At 52.3% G+C, this 12123-nt stretch overlaps 1 protein-coding gene across 2 annotated transcripts in view; it reads left to right on the forward strand.

Annotated features, from left to right (window-relative positions):
* The first annotated feature begins 8112 nt into the window (after positions 1-8112).
* RASSF5 (Ras association domain family member 5) overlaps positions 8113-12123 on the forward strand; it is a 72517-nt gene continuing 68506 nt past the window's right edge. For both annotated transcript variants that reach the window (XM_081225886.1, XM_081225885.1), the window contains exon 1: positions 8113-8634. In XM_081225886.1, coding sequence (XP_081082012.1) covers positions 8181-8634 — 454 coding nt within the window. In that variant the 5' untranslated portion in view covers positions 8113-8180. The remainder of the gene's footprint in view (positions 8635-12123) is intronic.

The raw sequence follows: 12123 nt of genomic DNA on the forward strand, positions 1-12123 counted from the left end.
CCAGCCCAGGCATGGAAAGAACCACAAGTATGTGTGTCACTGGAGAGCAGGTTGAAGGGGGAAGTGGTCATTGGGAAAAGGGAGGGGCCAGACCCAAAAGCTGCTTGTGGGCCACACGAAGGAACCTGGGCGTTACCTCAGGGAATCACAGAAACAGGTTTTAGGTGAAGTCCAACTGGTATTTTAAAGATACAACTCTTGGGTGCCCGTGTGGAGGGTGGATTGAAACCCCATGCCTCAGGTCCTCATTTGTAAAATGGAGATGATATCTTTCAAAGTTACGGGTAGGGATAGTTTCTGTACTTCCACAAGGGGCCTGAAACACCATGTGGGTTCTCTGCACACCCTCCCAGCCGGCCACCTCCCGGGGCTGAGGCCACCATGCTGGGTGGATGGAGAAAGAGGAGCCCTTGTCTCAGAACGGCTCAGTCAGTGGTGGCTCAGATCAGTCACAAACACCTGGGAAGAGTCCACGCAGCATTCAGATTCATGGTGAGCATGCTCTAAAAAACGGGCCGGCTCCGTTTAAAGGGGCCCAACTGGAAGGAAGCAGGGGCACATCGGTCTCCCCGGGGGGAAGTGCAGTGGCTCTGGAAGGGCTGGTGCCTCTTTCCGTGCCCTGGAGCCTCAGGGCGATAGGTTTTGCATCTCTCTCAGAATCTACGCAGTTTCCGCCCCCCGCCCCCCGCCCCCCGCCCCCGCTTTATTTATTTATTTATTTATTTATTTATTTATTTACTTTTGGGCTGCGTTGAGTCTTCGTTGCTGCACACGGGCTTTCTAGTTGTGGTGAGCGGGGGCTACTCTTCATTGCTGTGCACAGGCTTCTCATTGCGGTGGCTTCTCTTGTTGCAGAGCATGGGCTCTAGGTGTGTGGGCTTCAGTAGTTGCAGCACACGGGTTCAGTAGTTGTGGCACATGGACCCTAGAGCACGCAGGCTTCAGTAGTTGTGGCGCATGGGCTTAGTTGCTCTGTGGCATGTGGGATCTTCCCGGCCCAGGGATCGAACCCGTGGCCGCTGCATTGGCAGGCAGATTCTTAACCACTGCGCCACCAGGGAAGTTCCTACGCAGGTTCCTCTTTACAGACAGGCATTCTGGTTCAAAACCCAGATTATGTGACCCCACCCACCTCTTGATTTCAATTGGTAAGGGTGTGGCCCAGGAACCTGCATCGTTGATGAGTTTCCCCAGTGATTCTTCCACAAGCTGAAGTTCAAGGATACTGAGGCAGAGTTTGCCGTGTCCAGCAGACGACATGTGAATGCCCAGTATAGGCCCGTGGGCAGTGGGTTTTACACCGGACCAGGCGCCACCCTCCAACCTGACAACTGAGGCCAGGGAAGCCTGTCTAAGGGATAGCAACCTGCCCTCCCTCCTCCTGGACCCACCATTTGCTTTCTGGGGCCTCCTCACTGCAGCAGGGGCAGCCCCAGAGGATCGCCACAGCTGGTCATCGGAGATTCACTTCCAAACTGCTTCGGTGATTTTGTAAAGGGTGGAATTCCTGGCTTCTTTTTCCTTCATCTCACAAAAAACTCCATAATCAGGCAACCCCGATGGGAGGTGGCAAGGAATGGGCTAGTGTGACCTGAAATAGCTTCAGTTTATTCTCCTTGGAAGCTCAGAATTCCAGCAGCCACTTGAAGCAGTCAATCCTTTCCCTGCATGCTTCATGAGAGAGAAAAAGAGAGAGAGAGACAGAGAGAAGAAGGGAGTGAGAAGAGCTGGGAGTGAGGAAAGGAGAGAGGGTAGGAGGGAAGGATGGAGAGGAAGGGAGAGATAGAGAGATGGAGAGGGAAAGACAATGCGCCGGGAGGGGGGTCAGAAATAAGAGGAACAAGACAGGCCCAGAAGAGAGACAGGCGTATTGTGCGCATGCACACATGCTTCTAATGGGAGGTCGTCCAGGCCACTCTGCTCGCACTGGTCTGTCACTGCTCTGGTCCATGGCTGCCTGCCACAGCAATGGCTTAGGGCTGGAACGTCCGTGGCTGTGGCTTGGAGCCTCCCCTCTGGCTGAGGGCAGAAGCTGCTGACAAATCTGCCTGGAATATCTGAGTTTTTCCAACACAGAAAGAAGAAACATACACACACAAACCAGTCTTATCATATGCCCGGCAGAGTAGCTGGGGATGGAAAAATTCCATAATTGAAATGCAGATGGAGGAGGCACCACTGAACTGCTGGAAAACAAGTCCCACCCCCCCTTCATGGTGACACCGTTCCAGCAGCCCTCATGTCCCTGCTCACATTCCCAACCTGGTTTGCCCTTCTTGTCCCCAGGCACTGTCAAGGACCTAGATGATCCCCACAGGAGCACTGGTGTTGGGTGACACACAAAACCCAACCCTCTGAAAGTAGAGATGGTACCCTACCAGCCCTCACCCTTAGCCAGTTACTAGCACATGAAGACAGGAAATCCCCCGCAGTGACCAGCAACTTTGGAGGATGTGCATGAGTCTTAAATGGAGCTCCCAACACCACCCCACTTCTACCCAGCCCCCTCAGGGCTTTGAGTGCCTTCTATTCTTCCTGAACCAGACAATTCCTTCATCTCCCCCTCCCTGGGTACAGAAGCCATAGCTTGAAGGGATATTAAGAGATAAATTCTGTATTAGGTACAGGTTGGGAGCCTCCAGCTGAGTTCGTTTCACTAAACATTTGATGAGCACCTCTTATTTGCCGTGCACAGTGGGATCAGAAAGACTGACAAGACCTAAGTGAAGGAAGCAAAAATGTACAAACTACATTTGTACAAAATGTAAATTCTGTTAGGATGATGTGGATGCTAAAGGCACAAGCAACTTGCTGTGGGATCTTGGGAGAAAAAGCAGTGAATTAGGTCTGGGTGACTGTGGGAAGGCTCTTAGGAGGGCCTGGTATTTGGACTAGACTCTGAAAGTTGGACAAGGTTTCAGTAGAGAGAGGAAGACGGGGAAAGGTTTTGCTGATTCTTCAAACAGCACCTACAAAGTGAGATCAGAGATTTTAAACACTGCTGTTTTTACCACACCCGCTGGGCAGTGCAAAGGCAAAATCACAGATTTCAGTCCAGACTGTGACACCTTTGGGGGTCAGTCACATGCCTTCTCTGAGCGTCCGTTTTCTCATCTGTAAAATGGGAATGCTGACCACTTCACAGAGTTGCCGTGAAGCTGAGATCATTCAAGCTGAGAGTACCTGCCATACCGTGGGTACTCAATGTGTGTTCCTAGAGTAAATATGTATAACACATATTATACATTATACAGGTCGCAAACATTTTAATTCCCCGACAGTGTTTTGTCACAGTCCCGGCTCACAGTCTAGCAATGGAAGGTATTACTGACTTTCTGGGGGTGCTGAGCTCTATATGCCAAAGCTGCCCAGGCGGGAGAGGAAGCAGCTCAAAGAGCCGTCATCCTGTAGCTAACAAGAGTAAGAGCGTTTTTCTTCGAATGTCTACAAAGGGGCTCACACAATCCCACTACCCACTGCCTTGGTCCCATTTTCAAAGTGTGGTCTGTGAGTCACATTCATCAAACTCACATAAAATACAAGCCAATATCCAGGCTTACAGAATCAATCTCTGGAGGGAGGGTCGGGAATACATATTTGGAACAAACTCATATTCACAAAGTTTGGGAGAGCCTGGGGGCTGTTGTGCCTGCTGTTCCTTCATCCTGGGCCACCCTTGCTCAGACAGACAAAGGGCTGACTCCACTCAGGTCTGTGTTTAAATGTCTGCTCCTCAGAGAGGTCCTTCCTGACCACCCCCCACAATCCAATACAGTAGCCCCTGTTGCTTTCTATCCCTCACTGTGCTTTGTCATCATAGTGTGCACGACCTGAGGCTCTATTACACTTAGGTTGGTATGTTTATTACCTGGCTTTCCCACTAAACGTAAGCTTCAGGAGCATGGCTACTTCACTGTTGCACCTTTAGTGCCTAGAACAGCACCTGAGATATAGCGGATATTAGGTAATTACTTGTTAAATGTATGATTGCTCTGTGCCCTTAAAGACTGCAGAGAATGGTGCTGTTTGTCAAATATTTCCAGCTCTTTCCCCATTCTGAGCACATGGAAAGAATGCACTTCCTGCTCCCCTTGTGGAGGGTGGGTTATAGAACTTGTCCTGGCCAATGAGTTGCGAGCAAAAGTGACAGGAGCTTTTCCATGCTGGTTGGTGTAGGAGCCTCTGGGCTCTCTCGGTTTCCCTCTGGCTTGGTGATGGGCAACATTCAACATGGTGGCTGCTCCATCAGCCTGGGTCCCTGAGTGATTCTGATGAACAGAATCTCCCTAGCAACAGGCAAAGGGCATGGAATGTGAGTGAGAAAGAAGTCTCTGGTTTAAAGGCACTGGGACTCGAGGGTTGTTTATTACTGCAGCGTAACCTAGCCTGTCCTGACAGGTCCATTGATCCCATGCAGATAGTTGTACTGTCAGAATCACTGGGAGGTCCCTAAATTCTTTGGGGGTTTCAAGCAACTTCAAGTGCCTCAAAGCCATACAAACCCAGAAACTTCCCCTTCAGAAGGTCAGGCCACATTCTGTCCCCCCCTTTTCCTTCCTACTGGGAAGCTCCCTGGGGGTGAAGGGATAGCCTTGAAACAACTCACCCAATGAGGGACCCGACAGCCTCTGGGACCACCTCTGAAGTGACCTCACACACTGACCACACACTCAAACTCCCTGTCACCATCCTTCCCTTTGGCCAAAAAGAAAAACAACACACCCACTCTTCTGGGAGTGAGTCACAAACAGAAAAAAATCAATGGCTGTGAGCCAAGAGGATCTGCTACCAAGGGGAAAAACCTCCCAGTGGAGGTATCTTAGCAGACGCCGTGGTCTCACTCCCGTGGCCTGCATGACCAAAGACCAATCCAAACAATCCTGAAGTTCAACCATCAGACATTGCCCCAGGTCCTAACCCTACAATAAGACTGGAGTTGATTTAGTACTTCTTCCCTGATGACGGAGGAATGGGTTGCGTGTGTGTGTGTGTGTGTGCGTGAGTGTGTGTGTGTGTGTGTGTGTGTGTGTTGTGGGAGAGAGAGGATGCTCTTTTGGGGAAGAAGGAGACTGGGCTGGGAAAGATGACATCAGAAGAGGCAAGTTCCAAGCAGAGAGCCTCCTGCTGGGGTTCAGAAAAGGCAGCTGCCTCTCCCACCTCAATTGCTTGGCTCAGGGAGATGAACCTTAAGATAAACTTGATAAACTCTTTGGATTGGTTACATGGAGTATTGTTATCTCCATTCCCATCCCAGAAGCCAAATGTAGGGCTCTGGCCCTGCTCGATCTCCTCCCCTCTGCAGTGCTGACGACAGCAGCTCGTATTACTCCTCTAAATCAGGGCTGGAGCAGGAAAACAAAACCAGAGCATTTTCCTGTACAGCTCAGGCAACTGGGAAAAGGGGTTTATGCCTGATTATTCCAGATGGTCCTCAGTTTCCCAGGGCCAGAGCAGACACTCATCCCATGAGCCTCCCTCTCCTGGGAATCTGGGCTGTGCTGCCCAAACTCACGCTTAGGGGAGGGGGATGCAGGACAGAGATGGCGATTGTTGGCAATTTCACAAATGGCATTTCAAAACTGGCCTTCCAGTGATGCACTCTTTGCCAGGTCCCTTCTTCTTGCCACACCAAGCTGTCACTAGAGCACAAGCTTGGTCCACACCCTGGACCTCACCCAGCCCACTGCTCTCCCAAAGTTGGAGGGAGTGATCTCCGAACAAGTCTCAAGCCTGTGAAGATGGATGGATAACAGAGGGTGGATACAAGCAAATATTTATATGCAATACAGGTTTCTGCAACAAAAGTGCTTGCAGAAGAAGTGGGAGAGATGGGAAAAAGAGACCACAAAGGCAAACTGTGCTTTCCTCTTTCAACGTTCAGCAGAAAGCATTGTAGAATAACACCCCATTGGGTTTTTCTCGAGTGTGTCCCACTGAACTTCAGCTGCTCTGTGGAGCAAAAAGCAGAGAAGCCCATTCTCTGATCACCAAATCTAAAGTAGTGGGGTCCTTGGACCAGCAGCATCAACACTGCCTGGGAACTTGTTAAAAATGGAAAATCTCCAACTATTATATATAGAATGGATAAACAACAAGGTTGCATTGTATAGCTCAGGGAACTATACTCAACATCTTGTAATAAACCATAACGGAAAAGAAAAAATGCAAAATCTCAAACCTCAGCTCCAGACAAACTGACTCAGAAACTCACGGGGTGGAGCCCAGCGGTAACCTGTGATTTAACAAGCCCTCCAGGTAATTGTGATGCGTGGCAGCTTTCGGAAACCACTGATGTAGAGAAAGCAAGGGTCAGACAGGGGAGAGGAGAAGTGGAGGAGGAGAGCGGAGGGCGTGGCTCTGGCTCACACTCCCCCATCTCAACTCCTTCTGCTTCTTAGCACTGTGCTATTGGTTCCTGGGGGTCATTCTTCTCAAGTACCCAGAAGCCACCTCATGAGGTGAGAAGCTCCAACCTCTGGTGAGACCCAGGGGACCAGAGGATTCCATGATTGTCACCACCATGAGGGAGAAGCCATGGGCCAAAGCAAGCTTGGAATTCCCTGACCACTGACTGGACTCTTGAAATTTTAGGAATTCCCTAAAAATTACCTCCGAGGGGAAATCGAAAAGCAAAAGTGAAGATTCCCCTAGGATACACTAGGGGGAGACCCATCTCTGGCCTGGGAAGAGGAGGGAGCAACTCAGGTCTAGAATTTAGGCTGCGTATTTCCAAAGTGGATTTGCCGGTGACTTCTTGCTAAATCAACCAAACTGAACCCCAAGTTTTGAGAGGACAGTCAGTGATCACTGAGTCAGAGTGGTGGAACCGGAGAGGATGGGAAAAGCATCTACCTGTCTCCCCACTCCCAGACCAATTTACAGCTAAGGAAACTGTAGAAGCTAGAGTGGGTCCAGGGTCATACAGCGGGTCTGTGACGGGACACACAGGTTCAAAGATCCAGCAGTCCCTTTTCCCCATCTATGAGAGATGGTCAGGACGGGTTATGCAATGCGTAGGACCCAGTGTTAAAAGAAAATGCTGGCCTTTTGTTCAAAAATTATTAAGGCTTTCAAGGCGGTGACAGCAGAGCATTAAACTCGAGAGGAGGGGGGAGGTTATGAAGCTTCCAGATCCAGGTTACCCTGGATCTGGAACTGATAGATGGGGATCTCTGTTTGGGCCCCACAGGTGAGCTGTCCATACCGGATACAAAACAGGGCTTTTGCGGTCGGGGGTGGTGATGGTGGATGTATTTCCACAGTAATGACTAGAACAGCTATGGGGAGAGGCGGGTTTGACTTAGGAAGAAAAGCTCTCCCGACCCAGGCGCGCTGGAGCATTCTCACAATCTAGGACCCAGGACCACTATAACTCCAGTCTTCCGGGAAAGGACTATCCTACCCGACAGGGCTGCTGAGAGAGGGGAAATCCAACCAGGGTGAAAGTGGCGCGCGGACAGCCTTGCGCGTTGCGGAGGCGGCTTCTCGCCATCAGCGTGGCAAGCGTTGCCCGCCGCGCGTCCCTCCGCGCCAACGGGACTCTGAGTTGCTGCGGGCCCGCGAGCCGGAGCCGGGCATCCCCTACCCACACCTGGCTCTGAGCGCAAGGGGACGGTGGACGGCGGAAAGGGGAAGAGCAGGGGAACAAATCCCTCCGGTCGGCGTGAAAACCGGGAGGGTGGCGAGCGGACACTGAGCCGGTGGAAATCTTTCTAGACCCCATCCTCAGCTAGCTCCTAAAGCCTTCCCTTCGGCCCGCTCCCTCCCCTGGGCGTGTTGGGGTGCGGGTTGCGGGGGATCTGGTGTTGGGGGAAATGATGGGAGAGGGAAGGAGGCAGGGCTGAAGGCAGGCGACCCCCAACAGAACGCCTCTGCTGAGTTGTCCTGTATAGAGCCTTTCCCATACTCAATCCTTCAGCTGCCCCAGCTTCCTGAAGACGCCCCTAAATCCACACTCGCTCAGGCGCCCCCCGCCGCCACCCCGGCCACTTGGGCGGGTCGGTTATTCCTTCGGGTCTTCCTTCCTGCCTCTCCGAAGTCTCCCCGCCCCCGCCCCGCCCTGCAGGCTGCGGTCCCTTTAAAGGCGCGCTGGGCTGGGGCTTCCCTTCTCTCGAGGCGGACTCGGGAGCAGCGGCGACGCCGAGAGCTGCCGGCGCAGCCGCCGCTCGCCCGGCACGGCAATGGCGTCCCCGGCCATCGGGCAGCGCCCGTTCCGGCTACTCTTGGACCCAGAACCGCCGCGCTATCTACAGAGCCTGAGCGGCCCCAAGCCGCCGCCGCCGCCGCCCCCGGGCCGGTCCTCGCGCCGCTGCGCCCCGGCACCCCTCTCCACTGCGCCCGGGGCGCACGAGGGACGCGGTGCCAGAAGGGCTGCCCGGGGGGACTTGGAGCTACAGCCTCGGGCTTCCCGACCCGCTCGCCCGCCCCGGCCCGGTCTGCAGCAGAGACTGCGGCGGCGGCCTGGAGCGCCCCGGCCCCGAGACGTGCGGAGCATCTTCGAGCAGCCGCAGGATCCCCGCGTCCCGGCGGAACGAGGCGAGGGGCACTGCTTCGCCGAACTGGAGCTGCGGAGTGGCTGGGGCTGGTGTGACCTGTGCGGACGAGAGGTGCTGCGTCAGGCGCTGCGCTGCGCTAGTGAGTGTGAGGGCAGGGTAGGGAGGGGGCGCAGGGGAAGACCGCAGTCCACGGGCGAGCAACTGCGAGGGGGCTGAGGCAGGCAGAGAGGGGGCACTGCCCTCTCTGGCTCCAGGGGAGACCTCGACTTTAGCTAAGGTAGCTAAGTCCTGGAGACGCTCTGCGCCTTAGTCCCCTGCCCGGTATCCTTTAGTGACTGCCTACTGCCCAGGTATGCTTATGAGGTCTTTAACAAATACCTCTTCCCCTGACCGGTGCACTCCTCACTCCTCCCCAGACACATACGTACACACACAGACACACACACGTAGTTTGGGGTCGATACCTGAAGCTACAAGGTCATTGCCTAGTCTCCCGTGCTCCTTCTTGCTTTTGTTGTAAGTTCTTGTTGAGTGGGTTGTAAGGCTGGTATTGAGATGACCATTTGCCCCATGCTTATTAGGGTAATGGCAGAATGACTTGTGTGTCTGCCTATGGTACAGGCCCATGGTACACGCCTGCCTGTGGTACACCCCTCCTCCAGGGCGACCTGTTGGGTTAGGGAGGAGATCCGGTTAGGCTTTGGATGGAAACAGGCTATGAGGGTGAAAGAGCCTGAGGTGACCCTGGATCTGTGCCCTCTCCTGCCTTCCACCTCTGGCCCCTCAGACCTTTGGACTCTGCTCTGATGTTTGGCTGTGCCCTGCCTCCTCCTCCTAGGTCACTGCGCCAGTCATCCTGCTGGAAAATGACCCAACTACCTGCCCTGTCCCTTCCTCCCCAGAGTTCTCAGGGCCCACCAGCCTCCTCCTGAGCCAGACTCTTCTCAAAGCCTGACTAAAACACTGGGCATCCAGTGTATAGATTTTCTCAGCAAATTTGCAGTCTTCTTGAGGGTTTATTATTTTTCTCTTCCGACAGTTAGGTGTGTGTATTTCTTTAAGGGATGTCCTCTTCCTACCCCCCACCCCACCCCACACAACATTTGTTGTTACCATGTTTGGCAGAGGATATCCATACCCATGTGTTTATACAGATAGTTTAAATATGTGAAGCACAAAGCACAGACAATGGCACAACCTCTAGGAAGCATCCCTGGAAATGGCTTGTGGCTTGCATCTTTCAGCAAAGCCTCTTCCCGCATGACAACAGCCCCACATCTTCCACCCAGCTCCAGCATTGTACAGCAGCAACTACGTCCGCATCAGGAAAACCCGACCTTGCCTGTCTCTGTGCCCAAGGCTGTGCAGTGTGCCTCCCACTGCAGCTGGCTTCAGGGAAGGAGAGCTCAGACTCTAAGCCAGGGTCAAGTGGAAGAGGACGATGGGAGGGGAAAGTGGGTGCTGCTCCCTCCACCACCAGAACTCAGTTCGGGTGCTAATTAAAAAGGAAAGAGCAAAAGCTATAGAGGTGTGTGACGTGGGTGGAAGGGCTGCTGTCATTTGGCAAATGTCCCTGACCCTCAGTAGAATCAAATGCAACTTTCCCACAGATGTGTTGGCAGCTTTTGCCCTCTCAAGGGTCCTGGGGTGCTTCACTGCATCCACCAACCCTGTCAACACAGGGAGAGGCAATATCCTCATTGTAATGGCTTTTAATGTGCCAGAATCCTGGGAGAGCCGCTTCATTGGAATTCTAGTTTGTATGAAGACATTGGGGGAATTCCCTGGCCGTCCAGTGGTCAGGACTCCGAGCTTCCACTGCAGGGGGAACGGGTTCGATTCCTGGTTGGGGAACTAAGATCCCGCATGACGCGCCATGAGGGGAAAAAAAAAAATTACAAGCAAGAGCGAAAAAGACATTGGGGGACTATTTGGCCTATAGTTTTATGATTTGGGGGGGTGTTGTTGATAACGGTGTCCGTGTGTGTGTTTGTATGTGAATATGCGTGATTCTCCATGATGAAATGAATTTATGCCCACTTCACATTAGATAGTTTCTGGTGGCAGGAAGCACCAGGTGCACGGGCATGTCCTCTGACTTTGTGTGTGACTCGGTGGTCCCCGGCCAGGTGGGTTAATACCAAGCAGGGATGTCTGAACACCAGAGAGGGAGCAGAGTTGGAATCAAGGGGCTCTAGAGAGGAGCCTCTGGTTGTTGTTATTCATATTTAACTGTGGACCTGTGGCTGGATGGGAACAGTTGAGAAATGTTCTGATGGCTGGCAGGTAGAGACACAGCCCGCCAAACTCACCAATCATCTTTCTTTCAGTTGAAGTTCTAATTCCATGGTAGGGTTGGTTTGTTTTATCTTTGTTTCGAAAAGCAAGGGTCAAAAACATGACTTTTGAAAGGCAATACTCTGCAGTGCCTAAGCGAACGGCCTGGAACCAGAGACCTAGGTTTGAATCCTGACTCTGCCTCTTGGTCTCTGTGTGACCCTGGGCACCTCTGTGTTCTGCTTCCTTGTTTTAAAAAGTGGGGATGATTGGGAATTCCCTGGCAGGCCAGTGGTTAGGACTCTGCGCTTCCACTACAGGGGAAACGGGTTCGATCCCTGGTCGGGGAACTAAGATCCCACAAGCCTAGCCTCGTTTCCCCCACCCCCCCAAAAAAAATAATAATGGGGATGATAACATTACCTTCACGATCGTGTTAATGTGAGAATTAAATGAATTCATGTCTGGAAAGGGCTTAGAACAGTGCCTGGCAGAAGGCAATATAAATGTTTAATGCAATAGGAGTGTTATTATCCCCTCTCATCAAGCAGCTGTAACCATTTGGGCTCCTGACACTTCTTAGGTTCACCTTTCCAAGCAGTGAGTACAGTTTTCCACCTCTGCTTGGTTGCTGAGCTGAGTGGGAAAGAAGGTGCCTTGAGCATCCCAGGCAGTGTGGACACTAATCGTCCTCTAGCAGTGCCACTCCTGCCTGCTGTGGCTGACAAGCATCTTCACAGGGTGCCCATGGCTTAGAGGGCACGAAGACCCAGGCGCCTTGTCTTTGTACCACTTGCCCCCAGCACAGCACCGTCTCAGTAAGTAGTGGTTGATGAGGGTGGTTGCCTGTTTTTACCATTAAATCTCCCTGCTCTTGGAAACAAGCAGAAGGGCAGTGGGTATATAAATGACATCTGTCTGAGCAGGAGGCTGACACTGGGTAGGAGCCGTGTTGGCAAAATGGGCTTTTAATAAGGGAAGCTTTTGGAAAAAGCTGTCTGCCTGCCTTTTTAGTGAAAATCCCTCTAACTTAAGCTTACCCCTACTTCAAGGTCTGTAAATGAGCTCTGGTTAATGCTGGATTTGCCAACAGGAAAAATTCAAAGTTAATATTCATTTCCAGGATTAAAGAAGTCATGTTTGTTAGATAGAGAAGGAAATCCAGTGGGGATTGGGAGGGGGAGAGAGAGGTAGATTGTATGAATTCGTGTGTGTGTGTGTGTGTGTCTTGGGGTGGGGGCGGTTGTAGCAGTGAGAGCCCATTTCCAGCCTTCCAGGAGGGATGGTCAATAGCAAACAACCCTTAAAACTCTCACAGGCTGCCCTTTGGCTTTGTTCTCAGGGAATGTCC

The sequence above is a fragment of the Mesoplodon bidens genome, assembly GCF_964165515.1.
Source record: "Mesoplodon bidens genome assembly, chromosome: 2".
Taxonomy (NCBI): domain Eukaryota; kingdom Metazoa; phylum Chordata; class Mammalia; order Artiodactyla; family Ziphiidae; genus Mesoplodon; species Mesoplodon bidens.